This window comes from Euprymna scolopes, chromosome 19 (genome assembly GCF_053919585.1).
Source record: "Euprymna scolopes isolate OS-2025 chromosome 19, ASM5391958v1, whole genome shotgun sequence".
NCBI lineage: Eukaryota > Metazoa > Mollusca > Cephalopoda > Sepiida > Sepiolidae > Euprymna > Euprymna scolopes.
This window is the reverse complement of record NC_136500.1, coordinates 95,626,014-95,643,645: the sequence shown is the minus strand read 5'-3', so window position 1 is coordinate 95,643,645 and position 17,632 is coordinate 95,626,014. Positions and strand designations below refer to the sequence as shown.

At 33.6% G+C, this 17,632-nt stretch overlaps 1 protein-coding gene across 1 annotated transcript in view; it reads left to right on the top strand.

The window, feature by feature from the left end:
• The window catches only part of LOC145239849 (uncharacterized protein C05D11.1-like), a 79,371-nt gene extending 61,951 nt beyond the window's left edge, over positions 1–17,420 (top strand). The window contains exons 20-23 of the mRNA XM_080103401.1: positions 272–365; positions 2,475–2,635; positions 8,637–8,789; positions 17,179–17,420. Coding sequence (XP_079959527.1) covers positions 272–365; positions 2,475–2,635; positions 8,637–8,789; positions 17,179–17,245 — 475 coding nt within the window. The 3' untranslated portion in view covers positions 17,246–17,420. The remainder of the gene's footprint in view (positions 1–271; positions 366–2,474; positions 2,636–8,636; positions 8,790–17,178) is intronic.
• The last annotated feature ends 212 nt before the right edge of the window (positions 17,421–17,632 follow it).

The window sequence follows — 17,632 nt, the reverse complement described above, 5'->3', positions numbered from 1 at the left end:
GGCCAAATCTAAAATTAAATATCCCAAATAAAATAAAAATTGGATTCTCAGACATCAAAATCTCATTAACATTTGCTATGATAATTATAAATTAAATAAACATGGTTTTCTGTTAAAATCAAACATGAAAATGAGTTCTAATGGTTTTTACTGTCCTGTTAATGGATTTTTTATTTGCAATTTTATATGGAAATAATCTATGATTATAATTTATGATCTTTTATGAGTGGGAATACAAATTTTTTCATTTGACTTTTTTCTCATGTTTTAGTATGATGATAAATGAAGAAAGTGGATTGCTCTATCTTGTGCTCGGACGTTCTGTTAACTTGGTTGAAGCTTACAAAGCTGCTCAAAATATTGTGGTAAGTGTTTGGAGTGTCTTCTAATCAAATTTTGGAAAATAGTTTTGAATTTATGATGAGTTGGATCTTAGAAAAGTTCAGTTAATTAAATAAAATTAATTTATTTTATGCACTTAAATTTTATTTAAATGTAAATATTTATAAATTTTATTTTATTTGTACTTTTTATTTGTCTTTTTAAACAGTATTTTATTTGCAGAATAAATCTTTAAAATTTATTTCATGCTAAAAGTTGAAGTAAAAATAGACTTTTCAAACCTAAAAATAAAAAGTAAGCAAAATGTCTATTTTTAGAATGGTGTCATTTTTATCAGGTTTATTTGAAACTTTTTAATGTTATCATTCAAAGACAGTTATATATAACTGTTTTAAATTCAGTCGTTTTACCTTACATAAGAAAACCATTCGGCTAGTGTAACTGGATCAGGTTGTCTGAAGATGGCTTCCTGATTCAAATGCATCTGCATTAACATCTTTTGGTTTTTGTTTTTTTTAACTCTTTGTACAACTAAATCATGTTCTACAAAAACAAGTCCCCATCCTCTCCCTCCTTTTTCTTTTTTCACTCTCACTTCCCTACTGACTTCCTAACTTAAAACACACTAATCAAGAATATTATAAACCCTTTCCATTCGCAGAGCTAAATCATCTTCTGTAGTGTCGGGAATAAAAACAACAAAATCCACTACAAGTCTTCAGCTTTATCTCTACCTTACTCTACAAAATCAGTAAATCGGAACCCATGAATAAATATAGGAAAAATGTAAACAACTTAAAGTATAAAACCTTTACACTTTTTTTTTTCACTCTATCAGTAGGACATTAAATTAAGCCGACTCCCCCCCCCCTGTAGAGGGTAGAAATCCCTCAATGGGGCAACCAGTTAGCTGTGGGTTGCTACCCATAACATTTTAGAACGTGATCCTGGTAATTGAGCTGACCTAGACCTGGGTGCATAGAAATCTAGGCACCGTTTGGCTCTTGGGCTAGATGGGCGGTCAGAGAGGCTCAATCTGACTAATCAGCCAGTCACACTAAGCCCTAGCACTTACACTCAAAATGTCAACTACCATAACAAAGAACAAAACTCAAAGGCACTTCATCTTTTTTCCTTGCTACCAAAAACAAGTGCTAGAAAACGGTGGCATGGATCAATCAATTGGAAAGACCAAAACTCAACACTTCATCTAAACATTTATATTTTTAAGGACATAATAAAAAGGAAATAGAAAGTATTTGAGAACTCCTTACCAAAAGCGTATATACTCTACATAACTCCGACATGATCAAGGTGAATGGGTTTCCCCCTTACTATGTCACAATTTTGAACTCTGAGGTGGGTAGGGAGCGTGGTTGATGAAAAATAAACTCCAAAATACATGGCTGACAAAAACAAATACTTCCCCCTGAAAACCCTTAAAAAATCCTAGTCCAGATAATGAAAAAAAAATCCCAAATTAGGAAAACTGTACCATCTATATGCAAAGGAAACTTCCCAAGATTCCTAGTCATTGAGTTAATAGAAAATGGCAAATTTATACTGGAATAAATATCCTAACAACAAACTTCATGAAATAATGCCAAAAATTAAAAAAAAAAAACAAGAACTAAATATAATACTAAACAGAAGTCAAACTAACAAGAATAAAAATAGGCCGTACACATTTAACCCACTCATACCTGCTAAAAAAAAGAAAGCCAACCCATCTGTATACCTTGTCAAACATCACTCACAATTAAACACATACTGATTGAATGCACTGATTTTGAAATAACAAGGAATAATTTCTACAAAGAAAAAATATGGAAGATCTATTCGAAAATAACAATCCCCACATCATACTTTCATATCTCAAAAAGATTGTTTTTTATCAAAAAATTTAAAAAGAACTCGCTTATACAACAGCTAGAGCAGGGGGAAAAGACTCCCTGAACCCGTAGACACTCTGCATATAATAAACCAAAGGGTTGACATGCCGTAAAACCTAACATAACAAACAAAACCATTCAGGTCACTTTAAAATCTTATTGATATAAACATATCAGTGTGATGGTATAAAAGTAATTGTGCATTTTATGAGCCTTATATTTTTTGTTTTTCTTTGCCAGATGAGTTACATCAAAGGTGAATCTCAGTTTAATGAGATTGAATTGGAAAGTGCCCGAAGCAGTTTGATATTTGAAATCATTGATTTAGAGAAGACAACAGCTGATGTATCAATGGCTTCTCTTCGTGCTTACCTCAAGCGGGTTGATCATAATTATAACAGGTAATCTATATTAATATCTCAAACATGTCTTAATGTCTTGTATATGGAAGTAGCATATGGACTTTCATGAAAAGATTGAAGTAAATTGGTGTATACATCAGAATGCTACTCTTAACATCTTTGAAGGCAGCACCCCACATGAAAGCAACTCTGTGGATACCTTCTTCGGATCTCAGCTTTGATCAGATAGAGAAACAGATCTGCTGGAGTGCTAAGAATTAAACTATCAACAATGATTTTTTTGTGGATGCCAAAATGAGGATGTTGCTCAAAGGGGAGACCTTAGACCAACGTAAATATAGCAGGCTATGCCACTAAGTCACAGGTGAAATCTTACGGTCATGGACTCACAGTACTGATTATTATGAAGGATCATTATTTTCTGTTTCTTTTCTCAAAGAAATTGCCACAGGATTCATAAAACTGGCTCAAAAGTGACTATTTTATTTTTCGAAAGAGAAAAAAATATTTTAGATTTAGACACGTGCAATTACCAGCTTTCAAATAATATTTAAACAAGATTTTTTAAAATAATTTTTCTCCTGATAATATAACAATGTTGAATTAGCTTTTAAGTGTATAATTTATTATAAGAATCTTAAAAAAACTTGCGTTAGACTTGAAGACAACCATATTGTAGTCTGCTTTCCAGCTGACTACAATATGGTTGTCTTCAAGTCTAACGTAAACAAGTTTTTGATGAGCTGTTCCATATAAGTTAACAAATTTACCGAATCTCCATTGCTAACGGTTACTATATTGTCCAATTTCTACTGTACACTCTTTAACCCTTATCCTCGAGTGGCCTCTTGACCATGGTAAGTGGTGATGCCTATGTAAAAAAAAAACAAAAAAAAAATTTTTACACGAGTAACTTTGTATTTAAATTATTTCTTTGAATTTAAATAGTTTTCATTTTAAAAATGATTTATCATTCAATTTAATTTTATTTGCTGAATTCATAATTCAGTTTTTGCAGTATTTATCTGTTTTAAACATACATAATTTGACATACATAATTCTTGTTTTTGCTTTATATTTCATATTAAAGTTCAGTTTCAGTATAAATTGAATCCTGTTCATTTATTTTCTTTTTTATGCAATTTTTTTAGTAAATAATCAACAAATTTAATTTTTTTAAATTCATGAAACAACAAAATGTTTTACAGAATGTTGTTTCACAGAAACAACTTTTTCCTTTTGAATTAATTCTCTTTTTTTTTTTTTTTTTTTCCAATTTATATTGCATAAGTTCAGTTTCAGTATAAATTGTTACTTATTTCTTTTTTAATGCAAGTTTTAAGTTTTCTAATGATTTTGTAAAAAGTTCTCATTCATTATCAACATTGACTGTTCGAAAGATCTTGCTTGTTAGGACCTCAAATGTGACATCATTTTTCAGCAATTGATATGGAAGTAATGAGAAATCTTTTTTCTTTTTTCTTTTTTTTTTTTACATGGTGGTCACCACTTATCAAGGCCCAGAAGCCACTTGGGGATAAGGTTTATTGTGTGTACAGTAATCAATGGAATATTATCGTAGTAATAGTTAGTATTGGAGATTTGATAAGGTGTCATTACTTAAGGGGGCGGTTCATCAGGAATTTGTTTGTGTTGGACTTGGAGACATCCAAGTTGAAGTCGGGGGGGGGGACAGGCAAGCGGCAGAGAGTTCCTGGAATCTACATTTTGATTTAGGCACAGATAAAGAGTGGGGAAAATTGATAGTGGTTTCAGCTAGTCGGGTATTTTTCGTGAAAGATTGATGAGGGGGGGGGCAGAGAATGAAGCTCAGACGAGCACTTGCCATGGAAATAACGATAAAACAGAGACAGGCTCGCAACGTCTCTTCTGTGGGAGAGAGGTTGCAGGGGAGAGAAAAAGGCATCCCCCACCAAGCGACGAAGTCTATTTTGTACTCTGTCACACAGAATCTACATCAAACAACTAGCAGAAAACTCCCAATGCATTTATGCCTATCTATTAATTGTAATGGAGGATAGTAAGATGGTGTAAGATTTCCACAAGATGATGAATAGGTTGTTTCTTACTAAAGTTGTTGTTAAAGTTTTATCTTTGGCTATTTTATTAGAACAGTGGTGCTTAATTTTGAAGTTATTGTCAACTCATTGATTAAAATACACAAGATATTTCATCCTCTTCAGCTGACGGGGTTTCATCTTTAAAATTAAACGTGTCTGAATTTTACACATCGGATTCTTTTTATTTTATTTTTCTCTGGAAAAAATACTAAATTGGCTGGACAGTTTTTATCATATCCAAGAAATATACCTCTGTCGGCTTTAATATTCAATTTACTCTTTTTATCTATATATACGAAGCAAGTTGAACCAAATATATGCATTCTGCTTAAATTTGTTTTTTTTTTTTACCACAGAAAGATTCATATGGGGTTTTAGATAGTGTTTTGTCAAAGCACCTGTTGCATATATAGGCTGCCGCCATAAGTGCGTACGTCCAGAGGTTTTTTTGGAGTTTTGATTCAATGAGTAGGCATCTTGCCATTTCAAAAAGTGTCTGCCACACTCGTTCAGCAGTCCCGTTTTGGTGTGGCAATCTAGGAACTGACTTTTCATGCTTGATATGATGGTTAATTAGTAAAAGTTCAAAGTCTTTGTGAATTCCGTATCGTTGTCAGAGCGAATATACTTTACTTCACCGTAGGGAGCCATGTCAGCTAAATATTTTTTTAGTTGCTAACAGGGTATCAGATTTATTCTTTAAAAAGTAAACATTATTAAACCTGAATAGTCATCTACGAAATTCAACACTGTTTAAGTCACAATGCACCATTGATAGGATTTTTTTGGCCTTCTTGTCTGGTATCTTGCTTTGATAGTTTGTCGTTTTCCCTTGCATACAGACGTCGCAGTTGAAGTTTTTTGATGTTTGTATTTTCATTCCATCAACTACAGTTGGCAACCTTTTGATATCAGGAATATTGCAGTGTCCAAGAATTTTATGCCATGTCTGTAGATCATGGCAGGCAGTTTTTGATGGGATTACGCTATTTAAATAATATAGTCTTCCATTTTCTTTAATGTTGAATACAGTTCCATTCGGGTACACTAGTTTTGATTTATTGGGGTTAAAGTTTATATTTGCACCTTGTTTAGTGGTAGCTTGTACAGAAAATATATTTTGTTTAAATTTTGAGATTAGAAGAGCGTTTTCTAGAATACAGAAACATAATTCACCTTTATTGTTCCTTAGCGAGATTTTAGCATCGCCTCTTTTCAAAACGATATCATTTACTCGACTCCCATCAGCTACTTCTACAAAATGATTTTGTGGCTTAAAGTTGGGATCAAAATTGATAAAATCAGATTTCTTTGTAATCACATGTGTCGTAGCACTACAATCGACAAGAAAATTATTATTGTTTGTTGAAGTGTTAAACTTACATGCAAATAAGAATGTATGTTCGCTAACGGAACTCTCCACATTTTTAATGGAGTTACCATTTTGAGTCCTGTATCTACATGGGAAACACTTGTGATTAGGTCATCCACAATTATAGCAAATAATTTGTATACTTTTCTTACGAGAAAAATTGTTTTTGGCAAAGTTGCGGTTTTTATTCCCGGCATGGCTATAATTTGATTTTGGTGTTTTTATGTGTGCATTTTTAAATTTCATGATATTGGTAGATTCGTTTTTTTCTGTGATCATTTTTTTCAGTTTCCTCGTAACTTCTGAGTGCTACCTTGAATTGGCTAAACGTTATGGGTTTTTCTTTCCGGGTTATCACGGTGGTAAATGGCTTGAAATCAGTCGGTAATCCCTTAAGGACCATGGAAATTAACATACTGTCACTTATAACTTCACCAGACATTTTTAAAGAATTTACAGTCGTTTCGGCTCTTATAATATAATCAGTAATGGTTTTGGCTTCCATTCGTTTTAGAGAGGTCAGTTCAGTATATAAAGAAATAATTTGGGGTTTTCCTTTCGATAAATAATGCTCTCTCAATATGTTCAATGCTTTGCAGCTATTGTCCAGGGCTTCTCTCATTACCAGTGATAGACTTCAGTCATCTAAGCACTGTATTAATTCTGCAAAGACAGTTGCGTTCTTTTCAATGAAGTCGGGGTCGTTTCTATTTTCAGGTTGAGTTTGAAGTACTTTGTGTAGCTTTTGAATTCGTAGATATCCGAGAAATTTAACTTGCCACAATTCGAATTTTGATTCGGATCCATCAAAATAAAGACGCATATTCGGTCCATAACCTCTAGAAGTGTAGGCCATGTTTAGTTTCAGAACAGTTTCTGATGGTTCGTTATTCTATACAAGTCCTGAGAGGTGACTGGTTTTCAGTAGACAGTTCCACAGAGCAAAAGATTCTTACCATGTCAAGACGGAAAAAAACATATGCGAAATTGCTACAGAAAGGTTTAATATTTATGAAGCAATTCTGGTTTCTGATTGGTTGGTAGCAGAATGTGAATTGATTTGTTTGTTCCTAGCAGCATCGTTTATGAATAGAATCTCCCGACTGTGCGGAATCATACCCCATTATACAACAATATTGTAACAGACTACAAGATGGATCAAGTAATAAGTCTTAAGTAATGAACAGAACCAAAATTATCACCATCATTTTACTAACATTGAATCTTTGATACAGTTTGGTGACAATTAGTCAGACGATGTGGACACTAGGCTGTACCCAAGCAAACTATACTAAAAACATACTCATTAGCAGAGGTTATAATACAAGTTATCACTTCCTATCACAAAGATTCTGAAATCTATTATTTGTGAAATTGTTTGTTTATAAAGGGATTAAAAATGTGTCTTTTAGTAGTGGAACTTTTTTTTTCCCAAGATATTAATTGTATATTATATTCTGTTAAAATTAATTGTATATTATATTCTGTTAAAATTAATTCTGTATTATATTCTGGTAAAATTAATTGTGTATTATATTCTGGTAAAATTAATTGTGTATTATATTCTGGTAAAATCGATTGTACATTATATTCTGGTAAAATCGATTGTACATTATATTCTGGTAAAATCGATTGTACATTATATTCTGGTAAAATCGATTGTACATACATTATATTCTGGTAAAATCGATTGTACATTATATTCTGGTAAAATCGATTGTACATTATATTCTGGTAAAATCGATTGTACATTATATTCTGGTAAAATCGATTGTACATTATATTCTGGTAAAATCGATTGTACATTATATTCTGTTAAAGTCGCGTGGCTGTTGGATCCGGTCAAAGTCGCGTGGCTGTTGGATCCGGTCAAAGTCGCGTGGCTGTTGGATCCGGTCAAAGTCGCGTGGCTGTTGGATCCGGTCAAAGTCGCGTGGCTGTTGGATCCGGTCAAAGTCGCGTGGCTGTTGGATCCGGTCAAAGTCGCGTGGCTGTTGGATCCGGTCAAAGTCGCGTGGCTGTTGGATCCGGTCAAAGTCGCGTGGCTGTTGGATCCGGTCAAAGTCGCGTGGCTGTTGGATCCGGTCAAAGTCGCGTGGCTGTTGGATCCGGTCAAAGTCGCGTGGCTGTTGGATCCGGTCAAAGTCGCGTGGCTGTTGGATCCGGTCAAAGTCGCGTGGCTGTTGGATCCGGTCAAAGTCGCGTGGCTGTTGGATCCGGTCAAAGTCGCGTGGCTGTTGGATCCGGTCAAAGTCGCGTGGCTGTTGGATCCGGTCAAAGTCGCGTGGCTGTTGGATCCGGTCAAAGTCGCGTGGCTGTTGGATCCGGTCAAAGTCGCGTGGCTGTTGGATCCGGTCAAAGTCGCGTGGCTGTTGGATCCGGTCAAAGTCGCGTGGCTGTTGGATCCGGTCAAAGTCGCGTGGCTGTTGGATCCGGTCAAAGTCGCGTGGCTGTTGGATCCGGTCAAAGTCGCGTGGCTGTTGGATCCGGTCAAAGTCGCGTGGCTGTTGGATCCGGTCAAAGTCGCGTGGCTGTTGGAGTTTGCATAATTTGATGTTTATGTAAACAAATTATTTCTTTTTTTCAGAGAAATGCTCAAGAAAGTTTCTCAAGTGAATTTGGAAGATCTGAAGAGAGTTGGTGATAAATATCTGGGTGATTTCTTTGATGCAAACAAGGTTCGCTGTTCTGTGTGTTGTCATCCATCAAAAGTGGAAGAAGTGCGTAATGGTTTAAAGCAGTATGTATCTTTTTATTTTTTTTATTTTAGTATTGGCTCCATCTCGAAGTTTTCTATCCTGTGAAATGATTGCATATTTTTTTTTTTTTTTATAGAGTTGTATAATGCAAATAGTTGAAATGATATCTTCAAATCTTTCTAGGGAGACCATATCTCGTTAAATGTGGTTTATTTTGGTTGTCCTCCCATCCACATTTTTATTTTATATAAAATAGATTAGTAGTATATCTGTCCCAAGAAGGAGAAAATTAATTTCCCGAACAGAATAGTTTTATACTACTTTTGTGTCTCCTTACAAAGATTAACATCAAAATATTACAATATTTATGTCTTGAATCATTTATCCAATTGTGATTCTAGAAAATTTATGCCTTCTGTGAATCTAAAGAAGAAATTAAAATTTAAGGAATCTTGCTTGATTGGTGTCTAATGACTGTGTATCAACTTTAATGCAAATCTGAAATATTTTCAAATGTGCCGTAAAACTCAAATACTCCAAAGAATATGAAATTTGAGGAATTTTTATTAAGTGATGTCTAATAGTTATTGTTAAAGTTGCACAAAAATCATAGGTATCCGAATTTTCACAAAAAGTTTTCACCTTTTTACCTCTTTGCATCAAATTAAACTAAATACAGCCCTCACTATGTGCCTTATGTCTAACAAATGTGTTAAAAAATGTGTAATAATTGGTTTATTAGCTTAAGAATGAATCCCATTTATAAATACATACACTGTGTATACCTTTACATAGAAACATTTACACATACCTAACTTTATATAAATGGATTTTAACTTTAATATTCTGATATGTATCAGAAGAATGGAAAATGAACTAAAAGCATTATTTAACGTCTTTCTATCTTTAATCCCAATTGTCACATGCTGCCTTCTAAATATCTGCAATTTCTAATATTTCTTTTTCAATCATTACATGACTCTATCGGTGGGGCATTTTAAAATCCACCAACTGCCCCTTCCTCTCTGCAAAGAGTAAAAGCCCTTCAATGGGGTCACTTGGTAACCGTGAATGGCAATCTGTAATGCCTAAAGACGAGATCCTGGTTGTAGAGCAGATCATGTTCAAGGTTCTATTAGGACATGAGATGCAACATGCCACTTTGGCTCTTACTTGAGCTAGGATAGGCCCGATCAAATCAATCGGTTGGTCGTGACTAGCACTAAATCAGATAAACACAAGAAAATATGCTCATGCTCCTCACATTAGACAATAAACTGATTGTGGTGACTTAAGGATGAATCAACTTGTTGAAGAATGGATAAAACATGGCTAGAAAACTAACATCTTTCCAGAAATTAGGCCATTAGAAAAGACGAAGGAAACATGTGTGCTTGAGTCCATCACCAGGATAAGTATACTTCTCTTGTATCCTTGTTGCATTGGGGCAAATGCCCCTCCTCCTCCCAACACTTCCCACACAGGGCTCCAAGGCAGGTGGGGGGAGCAGGAGAAATGAAAAATCCAAAATATATAAATGTCAAATAAAAAGCCTCAAAAAAGAAACCACTGTGATGTTTCAGATGAATCTAGTTCAGATTCAGAAACAGAATCCCAAGAATTAGAATTACAAGAAACCTTCCCTACCGCCAATAGGAATGGCCAATGACTCTTTATCTGAAAATACATCTTTTAAATTCCTCAGCCTAACGTTCACAGGAAACATGAGTTGGAACAATTACATTGAGAACATTGCCAGGACCGCTGCCAAGAAAGTGGGTTCTCTCTATCGTGCTAGAAAGCTATTAATGCCTGAAAATATTCTATACCTCTATAAGGCCACCATTCGCCCATGTATGGAGTATTGTTGTCATATTTGGGCTGGTGCATCTGCCACTAGTCTCGCTCCTAGACAAGGTTCAAAATAGTCGCCAATCTGATAGGTCCTGAACTGTCAGCTAAACTTCAGCCTCTGTCACATCAATGAAATGTTGCATCCCTCTGCCTGTTCTACAAGTACTTTAGTGGTGAATGCTCCGGCGAACTGCAAGCACTTGTGCCTCCTCGACGTAAATACCCCCGACAAACCCAACAAGCAGCTAAATCCCACCCCTTTACAATAGAGATCCCTAGATGCAAGAGAGCCTTCTACTCCAGTAGTTTCTTCCCCAGAACAGTGAGACTTTGGAATTCCCTTCCGGGTCCCTGTACTGACATGCAGAAGTTCAAGTGTAATGTGAACCGACATCTTGCTGCCAATGTCCCTGATAGTAGCCCCCTACAACAAAGTGGCAATGTGCCTTGTTTGGGGTGAAAATGCAATAAAAAAAAAAAGAAAAAAAGAATCCCAAAACCGAAATCTAAATCAAAATCTTTATTTTATAATTATAGAAGCAACTGAAGAAGAACCGATAACAAAAGTGTCTCCCTTCAAAATAGAGAAAATATTTTCAAACATCAAACCTAAAATGGTCAAGAAACTAAATAACAGCAGACTACTAGTGGAAGTAGAAAGCTAAAAACATAATAGAAATCTTCAAATGGAAACTTTTTACAACCAAAAAGTAAAAATCTACTGCAAGAAAATGCTGAATACCAGTAAAGTGATCAGAAGTTCAAAATTATCCTTGTGCTCCTTGGAAGAAATCAAGACTAACTTGAGAAACCAAAATGTTATCGATGTAAAAAGAATCCAAATTAAAATATATGGTGAAACTATCTATACAAATTCATTCCTACATTCTAAGTTTTTAACACTCATTAAATCCCAAGTAACATCAAAATATTATATAAAAAAAAAATAAACACTGAACCATACATACCAAACCTACTCAGATATTACAACTACCAAAGGTATGGACACCATCGACACCCATGCACACACTTTCCAGTATGCATGGGGTGTGGAGAAAACAATATCCATACAGATTGCCAAAAAGAGTTAAAATGTACCAACTGCCAAAAAGGTCATAGTGCAAACTCAAAAGAATGCGACAAATGAAAGAAAAAGAAATTACTAAAATAAAATATACCTAAAATATAACCTTCCAAGAAGCTCATAACCTAGCCGAAAATACAAGATACTCTGAAATAACAAAAAAACATACAGCATATCACCGGACTAAATAACTAAACAACAAAAGCAAACCTATCAAACCTGGAGATATTATTAAATTACTCAATGAAATAAGGGAACTAATGGGAAGAGTTAAAAAAAAACTATGGAAAAAAAAAACAAATCTGCATTGTAAATAAAGATTACACAAACTTCCAAAACTCAACTCGGAAGATCCAAAGTACTACAACATCCATAGAAACAACCCCTCTCACCAAAATAAAACAACAAAAAAAAAAAAACAGAAACCCAAAAAGTGCCCATGTAGGAAAAGGAAATAAACCACCAACCAACAAAGTTAAAACCAAAATAAACAAACCATGCTCGATTTCCAGGCTAAGAGACTTCATCCAAAACAGATTTAAGAAAATGGACATGGAAGATCAAACATCAGATACTAACAACTAACAAAAGTTAAAAATCTATATATCTATAAAAGTGAACGTGTCTGTCTGTCTGTGTACATTTCCCTACACAATAACTCTGTCAATTTTTAGTCTATAGACTCGAAATTTGAAATACCGGGTACTGAGATTTGGGAAAATCGATGTGACGGGTGTCAGCCAGAAATTTGGCTGTTAAGGGGTCAAATTTCAATGATTTGACCTTTAAGAACTCTACCAAACTCCTCCGACAATTTTGGGTCTAGACACTTGAAATTTTAGATATAGGTTCCTTGAACCTGGATCTAACTTAATAAAGTGATTTGAGCCCGAAACTATAAATTTTAAGGGGTCATAATAGGGGTCAAAGTTTTTTAAAAAATTGACCTCTGTGGTCTCTTCCAAATTACTCAGACAATTTCTGTTCTAAATATTTGAAATTTTATATAAAGGGTATTCAGAGATAGGGCAAGCTTTTTCATCAGTTTGGGTCGAAAATTTTTTGTTACCAATATATAAATGTATGTATGTATGTCTGTTTGCATGTTTGCCTTAAACTTTCAATAGAGGCAACGGATTTTACCAAGATCAGTATCGTTTTTAAGTTCGACCTTTCATATGACAAATATCGAAAAATTGGCTAAAAAATATCTTCCCCTTCAACTAGGCACTTTTCTACAGGGTGGAGGGTCACTTTTTTCGCCGATATTTTTTAAAGTTATCCTCTCCTTTAGATTGTCTAGCCTTACTTTTAAAAAATGTCACTTCCGGTTTGGCGGTGATCATAACAGCATAAACTTTAGGTTTTACCCCGTTCTTTTCGTCCTTTGCGGTACGGGTTCGAGCCTGCCTTCCTACTACCACTTTTTTTTTTTTTTTTTTGCACAACATACACATCCAAACACCCGGCTGAAACATACACATCCAACGCCAGGCTGAAATGCTAGTAAATACATAAAATCAAACCATAACCCAAAAATCATCCAATGGAACTGCCAGGTCCTAAAGCCTAATATAAATCATCTATTACTTCTTATAACAAACCATCAACCAGCCATGATGTGTCTTCAAGAAACTTTTTTAATAGCTGAAAATAAATATAAAAAACTACAAACAATACAACCACATCCACAATATCCAACAGAGAGCCTCTGGAGGAGTATCTATCCTTATTAGAAATATTATCCTACAAAGCAAAATATATCTAAAAACTAATATTCAAGCCATTGCTACAACAGCCACACTACACAGAACTATAAATATCCGCACTATCTACATCCCATCCCAAAATCCAGTAAATGGAACGGAGCTAAACGAAATAATAAATCAGTTACCCAAACCCTTCTTACTGTTAGATGACTTTAAGTCACGACGATGTATGGGGATCTGCATACTTGGATAAGAAAGAAAAAAAAAATCTTGAAAACGTTATTAATGAGAATGACTTAAACAATAAATCCAACTTATATCTTTTTACCGCTTCAGGCACCTACTCAGCACTCGATCTATCATTGTGTGACCCCACTATGTTCATGGACTACAACTAACAGGCTCTAAAAGATTTATGGGGTAGCGACCATTTCCCAGTAGTTTTAACAAAAAATCATCTCCCCAATGGAAAATTTAAAAAAAAAAAAGCAAATTGGGAGGAATATAAAAAAATACCAACAAAAATTCTTAGAAGAGGAAAAATAAATGTATAGAATATTTTTCTAAAACATTACTAGCCATTGCACATGATTGTATACCTAAAGGTGGCAGAAATAACAAACAATGAAGTACAATTTAAACCTTTTTAAGCAAAAAGAGCAGGAGCTTGAAAAGTTATCAGAGAAGCGAAAAGGACATCATGAAAAGATTATATAAATAAAATAAATTCAAATACAAACCCCAAACAAGTGTGGAACATCGTAAAGAAAATTTTGGACAAAACATTAAAATAACAGACAAAAAATATAGCGAATCTTCTCGACGAAAGTTTTCAAAACAATTCCTCCAGTAAAAATTAGTCAGTTCTTTCAAAAGACAAAGCAAGATACAGAAAAAAGATAAACAAATTAAATTTTAACTCAAACAGCAAAGAAAAACAACTATCCTTTTACTAAAAATGAATTAAAAACCATAAACGAAACACATAATACAGCTATCGGTGCAGATGAGATACATTAGTTGTTTCTGAAACCACTTCCTCCCAAATCAATAACATATCTTTTAAACACCCTCAACAAAATTTGGTTAAAGGGAAAATTACCCAATGGCTGGAAACATGCTATCGTGATCCTCATCCCTAATCCAGAGAAAGACAGTTCATATCCACAAAATTTCAGATTAATTGCATTGACAAGTTGTCTCTGCGAAACATTTGAAAGAATCATAAACAAACAACTGAACTGGTATCTAGAAACCAATGATTCAATTGCCAACATACAAAGTGGTTTTAGAAACAAAAGAGAAACAATGGACAACATAATCCAATTAGAAACCATTTATCAAAGAAGTTTTCATTAAAAAAGAACATGCAATAGCTATCTTTTTTGATTTAGAAAAGACTTAGGATACAACATGGTGACAGGGTATAATAAAAGACATTTATAATCTTGGATTAAAAGACAAACTATCTATCCTGATAAAAGATTTTCTATCTGATAGAAGTTTTAAAGTAAGAATCGGACCAAGCCTATTAGACACAAAAATACAGGAAGGCATTCCATAAGGATGTATTTTATCAGTCACACTCTTCAATATAAAAAATTAATAATATTGTAAATTGTCTAAAGATAAATGGCTCCTTATATGTGGATGACATGTTGACATGACTTGGCATTCTGAGATATGAATATTTTTTTTATCTATAGCATAGATAAAAAAATATCTCCGAACGCCAACTACAGATGTGCATAAACAAACTAACACAATGAACCACAGACAATGGCTTTAAATTTTCAACAACCAAAACTAAATGTATTCATTTCTGTAATAGGAAAATGCACAATGACCCTACTCTCAACCTAAAAGGAACAAAAATCGAAATAGCTAACCAACATAAATTTCTAGGACTTATTTTAACAAAAAACTCTCCTTCACCCCTCACGTAAAATATTTAAAATGAAAATGTTTCAAAGCCCTACAACTATTAAGGGTTATAGCAAATATTGAGTGGGGATCAGACTCCTAAAATTATATAGAACCCTTATAAGTGCCAAACTAGCCTATGGGAGCTTTATATATGGTTTAACCAGAAAAAGTTATCTTAAAACTCTGAACCCCATCCATTACACAGGATTAAGGCACTTGCCTTGTGGACATTCAAAACTTCCTTGATAAAAAGCTTATATTCCACTATATATAAAAAGCTTATATTCCTTGATAAAAAGCTTATATTCCACTATATATAAAAAGCTTATATTCCATTATATTATGAACCTCCACTAAAATTGAGACGTGAAAAATTAGACTTACAATATTATCTAAAACTCAAATCAAACCCCCAAAATTCTGCATATCAATGCACTTTTAATCCCAACTACACACATCTATTAAAAGAAAATGAAAATGCAATTAAACCCTTTGGTCTCTACGTGGAAGAAATGATAAAACCACTTACAAATAACTCAATAAATCAAACCAGTATTCACGAGGGAATTTCACAGAACCCCCACCCTAGCTGTTAAATCAACCTAAAGTCACTAGACTTGACAATATATACAAATCCAATACTCACCCCTCAGACTATAGAGAAAAACTAAATAACATTCTGGTTTCTTACCCAAATTGGACACACATTTACACAGATGGTTCCAAACATCAAAACAAAGTGGGATGTGCTGCGATTTCAGAAACACTATTTGGCAGAAAAGGTTACCAAATAACTCCTCAATCTATAGTGCAGAAATAATAGCCATAAACTTGGCTCTAGATATTATCAACAACTGAAACTCCAAGAAATTCATAATATTTGTAAACTCATTATCAGTACTAAAATCATTAAAAAAATCATAAATTAAACAATCCCTTACTAATTAAACTGCTACGAAGGATCCATTCTATAATACAACACAAAACTTTCTTCTGTTGGATTCCTAGTCACTAGGAGTTCTGTAGAAATGAAAAAACTAATATGGCAGTCAAAAAATTCCCCAAAACTCCAAATAAGCGATATAAAGGTTCCATACATGGACTACAAACCTTCAATAAACAATTTTATTAATTTTATTACAAAGAAATGGTAAGAAAACTGGAACAATTTCCAAAACAACAAACTCTTTCAAATTATGCCTATACTTAAAAAGATCCTACTAGATCCCAGAAAATCACAAAGAAATATCCATATAGGACATACATACATAACTCACACCTTCATACTAAAAAGTGAAGAACCTTCTAAATATATACCATGTCACAAACCTTATATGGTGAAACACTTTACTTGACTGCTATGACCTTGTACAAACTCGTCAACACTACTACAAGGCCACAAACTTAAATTGAACTCTTCAAAAAAGAAAACCCTAAAACCATTCTAAACTTCCTAAAAGAGCATAAAATATTGATGCCATCAAATAACAAACTATATCAAAACTTTACTCAAATATACCCTTGAAAAGCATCTAAAAATTTAAATTATATATCCAGCATTAAATGACCCAAAGAAGGTCAGTATGCTGGCATTTGACACTTGATTCTTTTAAAGAAATCTTGTAGAATGGGTAAACTGAGATTGTACTAATTTTTAAAGTTGTAAAAATTTCAATATTTTTAAATAACAATTCCACAATAGGAATATGTCAGAAACTTCATTTATATTCATATCAAAATCATATTTCAAATTTTAATTAAATAAAATAAAAATTAATCGGTTATAAAAAAATATTTAAATCCAGTATTTTTATTTTGGTTCATGTTAAGAATATATTTTTTCTTTATTTTTTTCAGAGTAAACCTTGAATTGGATTTGTTGCCAGGTTTGGATGAGGCCTTCTTAGTAAATCTTCATGAATGAATTCTTTGACGGAGAGCCATTGACCTTATTCAAACACCCATGGCTCATCCCATCAGTGTAATTTTTGGCAAATTTCCAGGGCATATTTTAATATCATGTTGACATTTTTGTTCAAGTTGTGCAAATGTTCTAAAGATAATTTATCTGTGAAATAAATTTCATTGCAACACAAAAATATAACCTTTTTCTTTACATTCAATACAAAATCTTAATTTTATTTCTCATTTTTCAGCTATAGATTAAATTGGAGAAAGAAAATTCTGAAATGATAATGAGTGGTAATTTTGGGGTTCTACTCAAAAGCAATAATAAAACAATGAGATTAACCTTTTTAAATTTGTATACAAACATGGTCACAAAGTACATTAATTTGGTGAAATGATAACA